Source organism: Teleopsis dalmanni, chromosome 2 (genome assembly GCF_002237135.1).
Source record: "Teleopsis dalmanni isolate 2A chromosome 2, ASM223713v2, whole genome shotgun sequence".
In the NCBI taxonomy this organism is placed as follows: Eukaryota; Metazoa; Arthropoda; class Insecta; order Diptera; family Diopsidae; genus Teleopsis; species Teleopsis dalmanni.
Genome location: NC_051847.1, coordinates 63580034 through 63599787, shown reverse-complemented (window position 1 = coordinate 63599787; position 19754 = coordinate 63580034). Strand labels below are relative to the sequence as shown.

The window sequence follows — 19754 nt, the reverse complement described above, 5'->3', positions numbered from 1 at the left end:
TAAAATAAGTTCATTTATATTCATTAATATCATTTATATTTACAATATTTATTAATAATGTATATATTATTTGCTTTAGTGTATTTAATTTAGAATACGATCTTTAAAAAACATTTAAATTGTGAAAAAATAAGTAAAATTTTTATTTCAATAAGCATTTTAATAAGTTTTAATGATTAATAAATATTTCTTTTAGAACAACATTAAGATAACTTCTTCAAGTATTAAACCATTTAACATTTAGTTAATAAAATCATTAAAATTGTCAAAAAAATAATTATGATTTTATTTATAATAAACAATAAGAATATTAATTAGTTATAATAATTAATAAATACTTCATTTGAGCACAATTAAGATTGTATCTAAAAGTATTCTAACTTATTTTAAGATCGTTTAATTTTTATTTAATAAAGCCACTATAATTTGTCAAAAAATAATTATAATTTTATTTATATTAAACAATAAGAATATTAATAATAATAATTAATAAATATTTTGTTTAGAGCGCCATTAAGATGGTGTCTAAAAGTATTAAAGCTTAGATTAAGATCATTTAGTTTATATTTAATAAAAACATTAAAATTATTGAACAATAAATACAAATTAATATTCAAATTTATGTGAATGTAATAATTTTTAATAATTAAAAAATATTTCGTTACGAGTACCATTAAGATGATCTCTACAATTATAAGAGCTAAGATTAAATAAGTTAATAATTAAAAAAATTTCGTTTGGAACATCTATAAGGTAGTATCTACAAGCGTTAAAACTAAAATTGAGACCATACATGATCATACTTTTATTAATATTATAGGTGTAAATAACGTATTATTAAGTTTAAATGAATATTAAACAAATATTGGTTTGTGTATCATGATATACATGAACTCTAGTAATAAATTTAGTACATATATGTTACTATGTTACTCGGTTACCGAGATCGTGATTATCATCATTATTTATTAATAGTACTTTAAATATTTTTGTCATTTAATTAATTTAACTATAATGTTATAAACAGCTCAGACTGATTGGGATAATATAATTTGCTGCAGACAAGTTAAAGAATTTTTGCCAAATCAATCAAAAGTCAAAACTATGGAGCTACTAATGTGAACAGAAAATACATCTGACTTGTCAAGGGGTTTCTCACTGAACATTGCGGAGTCAAAAAACATCTATCATATCAGAGTATTACAAGGGATGTTAGCTGCAGACTTTGTCACGAAGAAGAAGAAATAGCAGAACATATTTTGTGTCACTGTGATAGTCTTGTCAGTCTCAGATTTCAGTACTTATCAATTGCCTGCCCACTTATAACGGAAATAGGCAATATCTCTTCAAGGGACATAATGACATTTTTAACTGGCACGCGCTTATGGAAGTATAAAGTGGGTTTGTTACAATAATCATCAAAGGATGCAGTGACGTGGTGAAATAGTTGCCAATCCTTTCAAAATCTATCTATAATATTATAAATATTTTGTCTTTATAAATTATAGAATAGAAAGAATTTATTTCTATTAATTTGACAAACTAAAATAGAAAAAATTAATGCGGAGAATTTTGTGTTGAAATACGCACAAATGATTTTATCTTAACAATTATTATAATTTTAATTTTTATTTGCATTTAAGAGCAACTTAAAAACTGATAAAAAGTGCCAAAAATAAGATTTTAATGTCAAGGTTACTTTGCAAATATATTTTTTATATATAAGTAATGCATCTAAAGAGTTAATCCTATAAGTCTTAGACACTAAATATTTTCAGATTTAAAGATTTTAAAATGCAAAGAATTTTACGCATACTTAAATTAATATTTGAGACTTTGAAGTGAAACTTTATACTATATATAGTTTATATGTAGTTAACTTTAGCATAAATTAATATAAGAGGATTATTTAGATATATAATATATACAATATATTTACATAAATACGTTAATATTAAAATAAATTGCAAATACAATAAGTTTTTTGTTTATTTTTTGCTATTAAATTTGCATATAATTTTTATATATAAATGTAATGTAAAGAATTTGATTAATTACAAGGCATTTTAATTGCTTTCATAAATTTTATTGATTAAGAATAATTTTAATAAATTTTTTTTTTAATCAAATACAGAACGTTAGCCTTTGCTAATTGGCTCGTATGTAAATGCTATCTCAATGCATTTCTCTATATAAAACCTTCGCATATTTATATTCTATTTAGAAGCAGATTTTAAATATTTCCATTTATTTTAAATAAATATATATTTTATTGTTCCATATTATAAATTTTCAAAATTATGATTAAATATTTTACAGTTGTTCTATAAAAAGTTGTGAGAGTGGTTATTTTTTTTATAATAGCCTTTTGTATAATTGTCAATAAAATAATATTGAAATATTATAGTAATATAATATACTATTAAATAATAAAACATCTTTAATAATTATAGTAGAAGAAAGGAAAGAGATCATATGTGTCTTATAACAAAAGACCCATAATAAATATTGTAAGTAGTTCTTTCTGATAAAGGCATAACATGACTTAAAACTACAGTGTAGCACAGATGTAAGTTCTCAATATAGCAGAGCACTAAGTAATGGATGATTTAGGGTTTTAAATTTTACCATAAAATACTTCAGATCATTTTACATTATATATAATATACTTAGTAAAATCCTTTCTTATGGACTTCAAATTAGTTTTCAATAACCCTTTCTTCAAAAAGTGTCTGTATGCACTATAGCGTCCAACTATTAATAATTCCTAAAAATTTTATTTTAATGGAATATTAGAGTTTAGTTGATCAATATGCATAGAAAAAATATGGTGGCATTAAATATACATAATTTTTTTTATGTGAATTTTAATGATTAACTCCAATTAAAGGGTTTTAGTCTAATACAGACTAAAATCCATAATACACGTAGTGAATTTTGACAAGATAATAATAATACATCGATTAAGCATTCAAAACGATGTTAACTTTAGAGATGCTCCATCGAAAGGAAAATTATTAACCAAACAATGAACAGGAGAGAGAACAACGATAAGATTAGCACAAGCTAACTGCTATTTTTAGAAAAGATCATAATATATATTTTTATTATTTATCTGATAAATTTTTTTATATAAATAAATTTAATTTATTTTATCTAATTTTGATTAGAGCTTTGATGTAAATAGATTAATGTTTCAGTATATATAGTTTTATCCTATCCTTGTTATACTCGTAATACTTCCTGTAATAATATAAGATAATAAATGAATAAAAAAGAATTCCATTAACCTATAATAGTTTCTCAAAATAAGCAAATAATAAACGGAAGACGGCCTTTCTAAAGAAAGCTAGAATTTCCCTAGTTAATAAGTTTCTAATATCAGGCAGTGCATATAGTAGGTATCCAAACAAATATAATTTTAGTTTCGTCTTTTTTACCCGTAAATTATTTTTGTTAATGAGTTTCTAATATTAGACAGATGATATAAAATAATCAGACAGAATATATGTCATTTTAGTACCGTCTTCTCCACCTTTAAATTATCTTTAAATATTTCCGTTAATGAGTTTGTAATGAGTTATATCATACCGAGGATATAGTGGGTGTAGAGACAGATGTCTTTTTAGCCTCCTCTTTTTTATCCTTACCAGAAAATTTTTTAAACATTTTGTTGCCCTTTCCGTCACACTAGCCAATGCTTAGAGTCTATAATTTGTAGTAAGTCATATATGTGATGATGTATATATATATTAAAACTATTCGAAACTTTAATGGAACCTAAGATACTTTTGAAAAAAACCTTTCAGTTTACTAAGCGGATTCAGAAAGTAAATCTTTAAGCTATTTCATCTACGTTGCATAGGTAGGGAAAAATGACACTTTCGTTTTCTTCTCAGATTTTTAGTCCCTCAATATGGTTATCTAGTCATATGTGGTCTGTCTGAAATTGCTAATATTTACGTTTTAAGGGAATTGTTAGCTATTTTTCGATTTAAGAGATGTTAACTTGTGTAAAGTTGTTTGCATATCGTTGATCCTTTTATATTTTATTTAATTATTCTATATAGAAAGACTTTAACAATTATTTGCATAATGCTGAATTTATGTTCAGTTCTTTCAGATGTTTTGAATGTATTCTTTAGAATATATAGCTCATCTAACTTGCAATTATATGCTATACCATGCGAAGGCCATTCCAGAGAAGAGATATATTGAACTTTTTTGAGATCTCATCTAGAGATATATAATAGTCAAAAACTGTTCTAAATGTAATTTGAAGTGAACTTGAAAACTTTAAAGAAGCTTGACTGTGAATGTCATCAAAATTATGTCTTTTTTCTTTGGTGTGGTTCAGAAAATTTAAAATATAATAAGCGTTTTACATTGCCATCAATTTAAACCAGTCTAAGTTTAACTAAGTATAGAAAAGAGAAATACTTTATGAAAATAAAGTATATTGAAAACTGATAGCTGATATAAAAATAGGTCAGTTGTATTTATCACAGATCATTGCCATTAGATGAACTACTCATCCAGTACAACATTCTGAGTCTCTTTTCTTACACCCAGTTTTCATTTCCCCTTATCTAATTTCGCTTTCAATGAGTGAACATATTAAATATAATCTAAGTCAGTTGGATTTATGTTGACTGTGAAATTAGGTGAATAAAACTTAGTTATAAAACTTAGTGCATGTAAGTATCTATGTGAGTGCCTCTAACTGAAAGACTTCTATTGTTTGTTGTTGTTTTCAGCACTTTTTTGGCTTCTTTGGGTACGATATTTTGTTTGTTATGAATAGATATGGCCGAGATACTCTAGTTCATACGTTCATTGCTACATGCAAAGAGAGGCGTAGGCAAGGAAAATTCGTATGCTGTATTAAAGTTCCTACCCTGCATATTTAGTTAGTTAGTTTATGGTTTCGTGCTCTCGGTTGAAGATGATTTTTATTGACGGCGATATTTTTTTTCTGTGGTTAAATTCGTATTGTAAGTGTTGAATCTATGCAACCAGGCAAGATATACGCTAGAGATTAATTTATTGAGTTTTCATCTATCGCGGCGATAAGTCGAGAGTGGCTAAATATAAGAAATTTGAATTTTTATTAATAATATTAAAAATATTTGAAGCTTAAAGATCCTTGAATCATAGCAAAAAAAAAAAATGACAGAAAAAATTCCTATGTCAAGTGGAAATGGTAGCAATACTGCAGCTCCATTAAAAGTGGCGGTTATTGGTGCCGGACTGGTGAGTTCTGTTTTTTTTTTTATTGGAATTTAATATGCTTACTGTGGCTTGAAAAATAAAAATAATGGAAGAAATTCGAGATTCAATTTATTTAAAAATGTGATTTGATATGTAATAAGTAAATCAATATCAGAAAATTAGTTAAGTGAAAAAATGGATGAATTATTGGGAATTTAATACTCCTGTATGAATTTCAGAATATAGATTATTAATTTTTTAGTTTTTAAAGTATATATAACTAAAAAATACTTGTGATTGAGACTTTACAAAATTTTTATTTGATAACATTGTTTGACCCTACTATTAGTTGTGAAACACAACATCCTTCACAAAATGTCTTCCATGGGATATCTTTACAGTACTAGATCCTTATGAGGTAATTATTATGACTTGTTGGTATATAGCTGATAATAGTTCGGTCATATTTTGACCTATATTTGTTTTCAAAGCGTTAAAAGATTAAACACACAAACACTACCTTATAGAGAAAAGTACAGGGGTGACCAATTCCACGATTCTGATGGATAATTCACACCATAAAAACTTCTAATTTCACTTAGAAGTTTTGTAATAATAATAAAAGTGTTTTTTAAGGCTAATTGTCAAATTTTTTTTATCATTATTAAAAAATAAAAATCGAGAAAAAAAAGATATCTTACCGATATTTCGACTTTAGTCTGAAATAATCAACAGGAAACCTTTACTTAAGTAAACTTTCCGTGTAATAAAGTGAAAACAAGATGTGTATCGTGTGTCCTGTTGAAATCACAAAGAAAAATTACTATATTGACAAATCTCATGATCCTGGGTATCCTGTTAAAATTTTAAATATCACGAGCAGATATTTAATTTACTATTTATCTCCTCAATTCTAACCGAGCAGAATTGACGGTTAGTTTCATACTGTCCTATCATTTTCAAATAAGTATTGACCTATCATATCTTCAGTCATCACCACACACCATACAGTGACTTTTTGAGTAAGGAATAGTCTTTGACATTGTTTTATTTGTTTTTACTGCTTCAGAAGTTAGAACTTTAATTGTTGTGCAAAGTGTACCTACTATAGAGTCACCAATTCTAGTAAGTTTTTATAATTTTAATATATTCAGTGGTTATTAAATGATCCATCTGTATTGTAAACTAAAGCTAAACATTTGAAAGCCTGAGTGTTAGTACTGTAGGACATATGTCATTGAAATCATGCTATCAAATCAGGACCACGAAGTATAAAATTTTTATTTCTAATTTTTTTGCTGGAAAATATATATTATTTAAACTTCTATTGACTTATGTAATGACAATATTTGCAATAATTTTAGATATATAGCTGTATTAAATCAAAGAAAAATAAATATTTTTTATAAAACATCATAAGAATCTTTACACCGTTAAATATATTACAGTTCGCAATCTTAGAGATTAAAAATTTAAGCTCAAACCAATCACTGATTTCTTAACTGGACGTACTCCTCTCAATTAACGCTCTTCAGAAGAAGAAGGATTAAAGGACATTGACATCTACAGATTCTTAGAAATATGGCGTGACAATTTTATTTGTTCGTGTCTTGCGATTATTAGGAATCGGATGTAGTATCTCCATCTCACTTTCATTTAACCGAATAAAATAAAAGATTTTGAATTAAAAGAATTTGTGAAATTTATTAATAGTCTCAATTTGACCAAGTTAGTTTACTAAATTTTCTCTCAAACTAGAATAATACTCATAGATCATAAAGGCGCGATGAATCTTCTATTAACTATAGTTAATAGTTAATAATATATAGTTAATAATAAGAACCCCTGAAATATAATATTTTTAAAACATTCAGTTCGGATTTTGTCATAACTAATATATTACAAACTTCATAGAAAGTCTATTATCAATTTTTAAAAAATTCAGCATAGGTTATGTTGAACTAATTAATATCGATTCATTTTATCAGTTAATGCTAGATATTAATTACAGCCAATTTCAAGTCAGATTAGACTAAGCTAGGTGTTATGAAACGGATTTATAATAATACCACAGTAAATATAAGAATGCTAGGTTAGGTTAGGTCGGAGTGTGTGCCTTGTATCCAAAAAGTTCATTTGAGTTCAAATAATGGCCTGTTGTGGTACCACAAGATAAGCGTTTGTTCATACACAGTCTAAAGATCAGCATACAAACAAGGCCGAAATGCAATGACTCCTATATTAGGTAAACATGAACCAACCTGACAGTTGGTTGACAGTTGATGACAGCTCTGTCATGTCGGAAGAAAAGAGGCCGCAAATAATTTAGATCTTGTCGTAGCTAAATATGGGCAATGATACATGAGATAGCGCACGGTTTTATACTAATTCTCAGAACCACAACCACGTCAAAAGTCATAATAGGGTAAGCAAAGAATGCTAGCCAAATAAAGAAACTCTTGGTCATTTATTTCTATTAATACTATTTATTATCCATCTATTCCTCTAAGATAGATATTAATTTTTAAATTGTAAAAGTAAGTTTCATATCTTGTCTGAAGATAAAAAGAATAAATGCTAAGATAGATATTAATCTTCAGACTGTAAAAGTAAGCATATCTTGTCTGAAGATAAAAAGAATAAATGCTAAGATAGATATTAATCTTTAGATTGTAAAAGTAAGCATATCTTGTCTGAAGATAAAAGGAATAAATGGTTTATCTAAAGTTTAAAATTTTTTATTATAACTTCAATAAAAATAATTCAACTATTTCCTGTTATATCTTAATCTAACTGATAAAACTAAATACCATAATAAATGTTTGTCATAGACATATCAGACATAATTGTATCTTTTAAATATCTTATTAAATATATTTAAAGATATTTAAATATTAAATATCTTTTAAATAGAAATAATGATATAACTGCCATTACACGTGTTTAAATAATCAAATATCATAAAAAACGATTTTACACGTTTTAACTTTTTATTATGACATAGGTCGGTTCTTTAGCTTCACTGAATCTAGCCAGACATGGCTATGATGTACATCTTTATGAATATCGCGAAGATATCCGAACAGCAGAATTAGTACAGGGAAGAAGTATTAATTTGGCGTTATCACAAAGAGGACGTAAAGCTTTAGCTCAGGTTGGTCTGGAAAATGAGATATTATCAACAGCTATACCAATGCGTGGACGCATGTTACATGATATTAGGGGGCGAAAAACAGTTGTAGTCTACGATCCTTGTACAAATCAATGTCTATATTCGGTTGGTAGAAAACAATTGAATGAAATATTACTTAACGGTAAGGCAAATTATTTCTCTAATGTATGTATAATATACTACATACACATGTATTATATGGAAATACCATTAAATGTATTTTTTAGCTTGCGAAAGGTTTCCTAACATACACTACCATTTTGAACATAAATTATCATCTATCAATTTAAATGAAGGGACTATGGAGTTTAAGCAGTAAGTTTTGACATCATATATTGTTCTCTTTACTAAATTATATATCTTTCACTAATAGACCTTATGTAAAAGAGCTGCTTCAGGACACTGCAGATCTTATTGTTGGTTGTGATGGCGCCTTTAGTACTGTACGCCAACAGATGGTTAAGTCATCTGGTTTTAATTATACTCAAGAATATATTGAACATGGTTATCTGGAACTGTGTATACCTGCTAAAAATGGAAATGTAAGTATATTGATTATGTTAGTTTTGTGATTGTATGTAGGTTGACTTTTTTTTAATTAATTAATTTAATTTATTTATATAATTTTATTTTTATTTTTAATTTTTTATTTTTATTTCTTATCATAAGCTTAAAGCTTCGTGGTGTGTTTGACCGCCTCTTCGGTTGTTATTGTTGTATAATAACCAAGGAAGATTATTCGTTACTTTTTCGTATTTATTTGCTTAACTTTTATCTTCCATACTAGATATTCTCAGTAATATGAACCAATTTAGAAATTAGTGAGTAATTTGATATAGTATCTCAAGCTGCACAGTTATTCTAAATTTTTATATTTATTATAAATACAAGTGTCCATCTTGATTTTGAAGACCTCCTTTTACTTAGACAAAAATGCAGCCTTTTATATTAGGTTATGCTGGCAAACTAAAAAGGCCACGCGTAGACCATTAAGGTACTTATCAAGAATATCAAACCCTATATAGTTTTCATTCCAAAAATAGTATAAATCTTTTAATCACACTCTGATTCCACATGGTTAGTTTAGCTTAAACAATTTTTAATCTTCAGAGTATATATTTTGGTATTCAATACAATGATCAGGACATAAGTTGGATAGAAAATAGTAGTTGAATGAGTTTGTATATTTCAATCTGTTTGAAATATTACTTTTTGTAAGATGAAACATTAGCTTTATAAAGATCTGTTTCGTTATGGTATATGACTACGAAGGAACTAATACCTCTAAAATAAAAGTCACACAATTACTTCAATAAGAGCTATAATTAATTCAATACCCTGCAGGTCCAAATGACATGTAATTATTTCTAGCATTTTTGTAGAAGCTAAAAAATAAACTAAATTAGCTTCTACATTCATCCATTAGGTTATTATTAAAATACAATACGAGTAGGAATGCTGACTATTAGAAATGGAATACGTAGGTGTTTAATTCATATTATGCTATAAAATCTGAAGACAGCCAAAATTTAATAACATTCTCTTTACAGTTTCAAATGTTAGAAAACTACTTACATATATGGCCACGTAATATGTTTATGATGATTGCATTGCCCAATCAGGATAAATCTTTTACAGTGACGTTATCCATGCCGTTTAAAATTTTTGATACCATTAAAACACCAGAAGATTTGATTATGTTTTTTAAAAGATATTACATGGATGCCTTACCATTAATTGGAGAGGAATTACTTATAAAGGATTTCTTCAAATCAAAGCCACAATATTTAATTTCCGTGAAGGTAAACTGCATAGAAGTTCTAATAAGTTTAAGCCTAAAAAATATTTACGACTATTAATTGTTTCTTAGTGTTATCCATATCATTGCGGTTCGAAAGCTATAATATTGGGTGATGCAGCTCATGCGATGGTGCCCTATTATGGACAAGGTATGAACGCTGGTATGGAAGATTGTACTTTGCTTATGTCAATTTTGAATCAACCAAATATAAGTATTGGAGAAGCTCTTGAAAAATTTACTGAGTCACGTTGGGAGGACGCACATGCAATTTGCGGTTTAGCAATGTATAATTATGTTGAGGTAAAAAATAAAACTCTTTGATATGAAATTATGAAACTCTATTGATGTTTCTCTTATAAAATGTCTTTTCAGATGCGTGATCTAACAAAACGTTTTTCTTTCCTTCTTCGTAAATGGTTTGACAATTTGCTCTTTAAGTTTTTCCCGACATTCTGGGTGCCATTGTACAACAGCGTGTCCTTTACGAGTATGCCTTACAGTATGTGTATTGCTAACCGAAAATGGCAGGATAAGGTATTATAATAATTTGAAAATTGTTTTTATTTTAATTTACATTATACTTTTTTTAAAGGTTATTAAAAACTTCTTTATATTTGGAATTTTGGCGATTTTTATTGGGTTACTATTTATGTTATCCTAACACTTTTGATCACACTTTAATCTAAAATCTCGATCAATGCCTAAAGTCGTATGCCCTAAGTGTAATAAAATTGATACATGTATATATAAATTACAATATATATTTAATTTTATATAATAAAAAATATATGTAATCATATTATATAGTACATAAATGTGTTTATTTTATTTTAATACAGTGCAATAATTATATTACTATTGCACAATCAATAATTACATCTTTATTGCAATTTTGGAGCTAACCTATGCGATAAAAATTTTTATATTTCCATTCCAATGCGGCATTCAGTTTTATATTATTAAAGAAACGTATATAAATGAATGTTAAATGATCAATTTTTATAAATGGATATAAAGTCACTACTTAGGAATAGGGAAACCTCATTCCAAATATGGCAGAAAAAAGAACAGTTACACTTAGCATTTAGCAAGCTAAATTTATTGTAGCCAGAAGAGAATGGTTGTAAAGTGTTTATAAGTTAAGGGAGTGGGATTGGCGTAAACTTAAGGAATGACTAAGTAAGGTCAAGGTCAGAAAGAGCACGGTTGTAGAGCGGTATACGTGGTGGGCGGGCATGCTCCTTCTCAAGAAAGCGAGGAAAGTATGAAAGCAAAGAATTGAGTGGACTTGTACCTTATGACTTAAAACAACACAGTTGAAAGGGGGTTTACTTGGTGTTCTGCAAATTCATCTGAACACTCATCGGATACAAATATCGTTTATGTTAAGTTTATAAATTTGTTCAATTACCAAATGTTGTGTTTTGATACAAATTTTATTAACATTGAAATTCGCAAATATTCTTAAAAATCCTTAAATTGCTGTTATTTTGAGAGACAAAGAGTGTTTTTAAAATTAATTAAATTATTAGAAACATGTGCCACAAAGTAATGGATTGCATTGGTTTTAACGTCAGTGATATCAGATAGTAAATATTTTACTTTATCGAAACTATTGTATTTTGTTGGAGGTTTCAAAAGTAGTGAACAACAAAAAAAATTTTTTTTGACAATACTCGAATAAGCTGTATGGTCAGCCAAAAATTCAATTGATTAAATAATATATTATAAAGAGGTTCTTTTGAACAGTAGTGAATTACAACAATAAAAATTTATTTTATATTATTTTAATTAATTGATTTTTTGACTGACAATACAGTTGTTTCCAGTATTGCCAAATATTCATCATCATCAGTGGTTTCGGAAATAATTCTTGTATTAAATTATTCGTAAATAATTTTTTGAGACTGCAAGTACCAGGAATCATACTCGTATCCTGCCACATTTGAAGCTCAGAGTCAACGCTCTGGGTTAAGCTGTACTTCACTTTTATTGTTGCACATTTTTCTGGAGTTTTGTTAATTTGCTGTGAAAGTTTTATTAACAAATTTACTTGCTGTGTTTATATTAGAACGAAATCATAAACCAACTGTAGAATAATTGAATTAATTAATTATATTTTTATTTTATATATATATGCATATTATATTATATAAATAATATATTATAAAAAAAGAATTTTTGTTGTTGTAGTTAACTACTTTTCGAAACGCTTCTAATACTATTTTTATGAAAAATGTTATTATTTTTGTTTTTTTGTATTTAATTAAAATTATGCAAAAATTATAAAAAACTTTAAAACATCATTATTTTGCTACAAATATATAGTACATATATTTGCGTGCGCGTAAAAGAGCTTTTTACTTCTAGCAAAAAGCTCTTTTTTGTGCTTCAGCTGTGCGCACAATGGCAGAATCAATGAACATTAACTTTCACTTGTTGATCGAGTTTATTTCTTATGCCTTTCTAATTTTGTTGTTTGTACAATCGCTTTGCTATTTGCAATGTTTAAACAATATAAATATATTTTAGCTTTTCTCTATATTTCATATTAGATATAAATTTGAACAAAAAATTATTAGCTTTTGTTTAAAAATTAGCATAAATAATTATTCAGTCAATTAATTAAAATCTTCTTGTTTTTGTTTTTATATAGAATGTAGTAGGAAGAGAACCTTTTATTTTATAACTTTCTTTGTACCAAAGCTGTCACTCTTTATATTAGTTTTTTTTTTTTGTTTTTGCTCTTACTTCCATACCGCCATATATTCTCACCGGCAAATAAGCAAACTGAAAGCACTCTCATTGGTCAAGTTTTTGCACAGGTTTTGTTGTTTTTATTATTGTTCTTTAAATTCGTTTTTTTTTTTTGAATTAGTTTCCGTTGTCGTCTTCATAATTTACTTTAGTTGTTCGTCACATGTTTGACTCTTCAAATCGTATTTAGTGGTCGTGGAAAATCTGTGTCGTTGCGGTTTTTATTTTTTGGGAAAAATTGAAAGATCGTGTATGAAAGTATTTTATTTTTTAAAAATATAAATTTCATTACATTTAATAATATAATAAAAGTGTTTATAATAGACGTTGTTTATGAGGGTGAAACAATTAAAAGTGTGATATTGATATAATGTATTTGCTATTGCTGCTTCCTTATCAAGCGTGCCAAACATTTGTGAAAAAAAAATTAAAAATTTTCAATTCATGTGCTTTTTAAATTAAAAATAAATTATCAAGTGATCAATTTATCTTAAATTAAATATATGAAAAACGTTTCCATTTATAATATTTAGGTGTGATAATTATAGAATTTTTATTCTTAAAAAAAGGAACTACATATACATATATACATACATACATATATGTTAAGAATAAAATGCGTATTTTATAGTTTTATTTTTGCAAATTGTACACTGTTTATTTTTTTAATTGCTATTTTAGAAAAAATAATTAAAATGAAAGGAATTTCAAAAATATACTTTAAAATTAAAGCAAAAAACATTAATGTGTTTTACAAGATCACAAAACAACGTGTATTGCGTTTCAAACGGCAGCAGTGGTGATTTTGCTATGACTTCACATCTGCGTCTCTTCTGCTCTCTCATGCTGCTTCTATTTACTAGTAACTATTGTTTGTGGTTAGGAGAATTAAATGTAAAACAAAAAAAAAGTGTGCGTAATATAAAATTATAGAAGGTTCTTTGTGAAAAATTTTAAGTAGCCCTTTGATAAGAAATTTTTTTATAATTTATTTATTTATTAGGTTAGCAACAGTTTTGCACGTAAATAACAAGAAATCTTAATGGTTCGAATAACAAATTTAGTTCTGTTATAAGAAAAATTAATTGATACACACGTATTTTAAATTTTTAATATATAACATACTTTGTGGTTTTTTATACAGTATCTCATGCAAATTTAGCCAACGCAAAAAATTTGGTAGGTGGGAAAATAGAAAATAAAAACGAAAACGAAGAGAAATGTAAAACTAAAACTAAAAGAAAATAAAATAAAATAAAATAATATTTTGCATAACAACAATTTCTTAGGTTAGCGTTTGCTTGTTTTGTTGTTTATTGTCTTTTAAATGGTATGGAAAAGTACGGCTCTTGAAAGAAAGATAATGCAAAGTATAGAAATGCAATATATTTTTCATGATCGTAGGGGATGACATTAACAAATAATAAAAGCGATATGTAATCAAAGAGTAAAAAATAAGATCGGTTAGGAAGCTGTTACTATTTTATAAGTTTATGGTTTTTTTTCCGTCTGTTAATAAATATGTATTAGAAATAAAGATATATGAAGTGTTATTGTAAAGATATAATATTTATATGTAAAACACAAAAATAATATATATAAAATGAAATCGATTAAGAAAATTATTTTTTAGTTAAATAAATTTTAATAATTTTTAGACTTTTGAACCATTTTTTCCGAACACATTTAAGTACGATAATAAATTGTTAGTTATTTTATTAAATGAAAGTTTTTATGCGACTACAGCTATTGATTGAAAAGTTGTTTTTATATTAAAGGTTTTTTGAAAAATTCTTGTAGGTTTTTCCTTGTCATACTAAATTGCCTGTACTATTGAAAATGGTACCCTTCTTGTATACGATTTTCAGTTTCAAATAGTTATCTACTTTACGACAAACACCAAAAAATATATCTAGGCCGTGTGCAAGTTCCAGTGAATTGATGGTAAATTGAGGGAAATAGTAAATTATGTCGGCATGGCAGCGAATGTTGGTATTTACCAGAATTTCGAGTAGGGTGAATTAGATAAAAATTAGGTAAATTAGGTATTACCACTGTGAAAATTTTGTAAGATGCTTAATAAATAAACAAATAAATTTGAAAAGTTTTAACCAAAAATAATAAATAAGTGCAATAAATGAATAAATAAATATTTACATAGGTGCAATGCAAAACACCTCTAGGAAATTTCAACTGACTACCTCAATTTACTCCAACTGGCACAAAGCTTTAATTTTTCCAATCTCATTCCAATAAATAGTAAAGATGGCTTGTTTACAAATTCTGGTATGCTTTTATTTCCAATTGAGTTAGGATCACATAATTGATAGAGGTAAGGGTGTGTTTGTTTAAACAAAAATTAGAGTTTAACAACCCTGAAATTTATAGAATTTGTTATTGTATTTATAACTTATATTTGAGATAACTGCAGTGATCGAATGAAGTATCTGATTGAAAGAAGCGCAAAATAAATGTTACGTACTCTTATTTTGTTAATTTGTTGAAAGCATGCATTGTTGTACGTAAAGTTTCTTTAATAATAAACACTTTAATTTATTTTTAACCGTGTTAAAAATTCTTTTTTTTTTATTTGCATAGCAAATGTAATAAAAATATAAGTGTAAAAGTGCGCTGTAAATGTAACTTTTATCGCTTGTGCATTGTCACATTTTCTTATGCAGAATGAGAACTTCTATAAAAATTCGTGTTGTTGGTGGTATCGCAAACAAAAATGTTTACCGGTTTTTGTTTAATTTAATTTTTTAGTTTCATTTTTAAAATATTTAATAGTTCTATATAGCATATTTTCTAAACAAAAAAAAAGTATGCTTAACTTTGCTTAAAATATGCGTCGTAAATAAATAAAAATAAATCACTGCCTAAATAAATTTATTTTGCGTGTGTTTCCAATATATATACATACATGTGTATGGTCACATTGTTTGTTTATATATATAATGTATGTATGCAATTAAAATAAGAGCAATTAAATAACACATTTTTTTTACATATATGCATCGATATGTGTTCATATGCCTGTATAGCGTAATGTCCAAAAAGAAAATGATTACAAAAACAAAACACGCGAGTACCATGCTTTGTATTGATTTGCACCTTTAAAGAATTTGCATAACCTTACAAATTTATTTAAAAAAAAAAAAAGAATCAATTCTTAATATGTATTAAAATTGTTTTTATATTCTTTATTTTTGTTTTTGCTATGTATGTAGATATTACATCATCTTACGTATTTTAATAGTAATCAGTGTTGGGAGAAAAGTGGGTGAAAGAAATTTAGCGGGATGGTGTAGGTTTATGTGCGCGTTATGGCAGCGTAAGGGGTTCACGTTATTATACATTAAATGCGCGTTTGCATATAGTATTTTCTAAAAACGCAAAACAAACAACATTTGACGAACAATCAACTATGATAAAGCTTAATCGAGTGATCAGCAAAAGAGAGAGAGAGAGATATATATGAAAGCAAATACGAAAACATTATTATAGTCATAAATTTAAAGAGCACCAGAGTTGAAGAGAGACCACTAACTTAAAAAAATATATAATATTGTTATTAATTTTACTGTATCTTTCACAGCAGCAACTAAATTTCGCCATAACGGCAAATATATATGAAATTAATTTAACGGTAGAACATTAACCAACGAAAAAAAAACAATATTTATTTAAGTATTATTATATATTTCGTAAACAAAATGTGTGTAAAAAATAATTAAATATTACAATAATAATATTTAATAAAAAAAAATAAATTTTGCTTTTTGCTATACATTAATAACATAATATATTAAAAGAAAATATTAAAAAAAATTATTTATCAAAAAAAATATAAAAAATAAATATTTTAAATAAATATTTTATATAAATATTTTAAATAAATATTTCAAAATTAAAATTGCAAATATTTCGTGATCGAAATATAACTGAAAAAAAAGTTGTAAAAAAATTTTTTTTGCCGGTTAGAAAAACGTTCCAACAGAAAAAAGTAAATACAAATATAACAACAGCAACAACAAACAGAAGGCATTTAACAAAATGGTTAATAATAAACTAAATAAACAGAGACAGCAACAAAATGTTGCTGCGCAAAAATTATTAACACAACAACAGCAAACACAAGAACAGCACCAGCTACAACAAACAAATGTGCTAAAAGAATTAAAAAACGTAAGCAACAAGATCAACAATAATAATGTAATTGTCCAAAATAGTAGTCAAAAAGCGAATAACGTAAATAAAAGTAACAATGGAAAAAGCAATAACAAAAATAATGATACGGCTAGTGTAGTACAAAAAAATCGTAATAATAACACTAACAAAACACAGAAGAAACAGAATATTGGCAGCAATAACAGTAAGAAAACACAATACCAACAACAATTACACCAACAACATAACATAAAATCGGATGCAAATATACGAATGACAAATAAGAATATGCAAATACAATGTGAAAAAAATAAGAATGATAAACAAAATAAAACCATCCGTGTGATCTCCAAAGCTTTTACCAATAGTAATGTAAATAATAATAATCAAAGTAGAAACACAAACAACAACAATAATAATTATATTAATAATAATAATAACAACAACAACATTAAAACTGACAATAATTATATCAAATCAAACAATGACAACTCATCAATTCCAGAAATTGCACAAAATGTAGTTAATTCAAATAAAAATAATGATAATGATAACGATAAAAATATAATTATTGATAAAAATGATAAAATTGTTGCAGTTAGTACTCAAGAAACAACAGATTCTAATGAAGCAGAGACGACACCAAACGAAACAACAGAATTAAAAAAATCCCCTGACGATATTTTAACAGCTGCACCAACGTGTGCAAAATGTTTAAAACCCACTTCGGCCTTGCCCTATAAGCAGTATGAACCCATATTGATTGTCAGTAGTAGTGGTGGTGTTAATAATCATAACAATGCCAAACAATATAGAAAGTCAAAGTCATATCTTGGTGGAGGTCGCAATAATAATAACAATAAGTCAACAGATAATCAACAGAGAAATGGTCAAGGTCGTAAAGAATATCATCGATCCTATAGTAGTTCATATGATCGTACTTTTGCTGAACGTAATAGAGATTTCGTACCAATATTACCGCCCGCAAAACCTGTGCTTTCATCATCAAATGTAGCAGCTGTCATCGTCGACTCAGATAAATTGATTATTGTCGAACGATGCGGAAAGGGCAGAATTTCGTATCCCATAATGCAGGTAAGTGATTTTATACATTAGCTAAATATAAGTTATATGTATTGTAACAGTTGGCCTATATTCAAGGCTGCTAACCCATTCCATAAATAATGTATAACGACCCATTTGCTTTAAGTCAACAGTTGTCATAATCGATGTTGACTTAAAGCTACTTTGAAGCGCATTATGACCAGAAACCCAAAGAGAGAAATATTAACTACGTCGAGATTGGTCTATACATATCTTAGCCGACTTTGATGTAGAGATAATTATGGGTTGAGTATCATTTTTCTTTCTGAGCCATACTTTTAAGCAATGAAACATACTAACTGCTTATTCAGCCGTGATAATCGTATTCTCTTTAGCTTCCATATTGGCTCAAGTATTAGCATATATCACTGGTAAATAAAGAAATGTAGAGATGGTCTCTTAAATCGTGTGCACATTGATTTACGGCAATGTATATTGTTTATACTATACAGTGCGGTAAAGAAATATGCAAAGACATGCAAACAGCTACGGTAGATTAAGTATTAGATTTGTCTTAAATTACAATTTAGTATTTAGTCCTTGAATTTTTCAAATTTTTTCGATCTTATTTTTCGCATAAATAAAATGGGTGTCTAGTAATGCTCATGTTGAACATGGAATTTATTTGTTTGTGTACACTAACTATTTTAATACTATTGCTGTTTATGAGTCATCAATGATTCATACGTCATATATGACTCATATATATTTTGCAGTGCAATTCAAAAACACTTCTAGAGTGTTTGAGAAAGCATTCCGAATTATGTCGTAAAATATCTTATCGTATCTAATCAACAGAAAACAAAAAAAAATATGTAAAAACACTGGTGACCAAGGAATATATTAATCAAATATAAAATGGTAATAATAATCTCATTATATGTATTAAAAACTACTTATCCGTATTTACTATGGATATATGGGGTACTTTCTATTTTAATAACTTTGTTAGTTAACCATTATTAAAAAATGATTACAATAGAAACATTACGCATTACGCCATCAGGAACATAATTTCTTTAGACATCAATATTTTATGTATATATAATTCAATTACTAATCAAGTCTTACAATACTGTAAAAATCAATATAATTTTTACTATTTTACCTATATAACCCTTAATATGATATTTTAATTTTTTATCTTATTTCAATGAGTTTGCAACTTTGGTTTTTACTGGGAACATCCGTTCTTACTTCCATTATCCGAACGAGGGAATATATTAAATTTTCTTTCGGTTTGGCTAGTCTTGAAATATAAGCAAACCTATAAATTTAAATATTTAAGTATAGTAAAGAGAAGAGGAATTGATTTTGAGTAAGCTCGGATTGTTAATCTTTGATTTTATAATAACATCGTTGTGGCTAGTACTTATAAATCGTAATTTTATTTAAATAGATATATTTAAGATACTTTGTTTTTATTTTAAGGAGAAATCGATTATTTGGAATTTTTTAGTCTTGATCTATCAACATTCGCAGTACCACTGTATTACCATGTTTTATAAAATATTGAATTTACGTATATTATTAAAGATA

General features: G+C 26.8%; 2 protein-coding genes across 2 annotated transcripts in view; both read left to right on the top strand.

Annotated features, from left to right (window-relative positions):
* Nucleotides 1-4914: 4914 nt before the first annotated feature.
* LOC119679289 (kynurenine 3-monooxygenase) lies at nt 4915-10920 on the top strand. Its single transcript, XM_038091555.1, has 8 exons — nt 4915-5253; nt 8216-8525; nt 8611-8698; nt 8757-8925; nt 9934-10185; nt 10254-10484; nt 10557-10718; nt 10777-10920. The coding sequence occupies exons 1-8, from the start codon at nt 5170-5172 to the stop codon at nt 10843-10845; spliced, it is 1365 nt and encodes a 454-aa protein (XP_037947483.1). The 5' UTR covers nt 4915-5169; the 3' UTR covers nt 10846-10920.
* A 5939-nt stretch (nt 10921-16859) lies between these two features.
* LOC119679283 (terminal nucleotidyltransferase 5C) overlaps nt 16860-19754 on the top strand; it is a 291602-nt gene continuing 288707 nt past the window's right edge. Inside the window, exon 1 of the mRNA XM_038091547.1 lies at nt 16860-18206. Coding sequence (XP_037947475.1) covers nt 16998-18206 — 1209 coding nt within the window. The 5' untranslated portion in view covers nt 16860-16997. The remainder of the gene's footprint in view (nt 18207-19754) is intronic.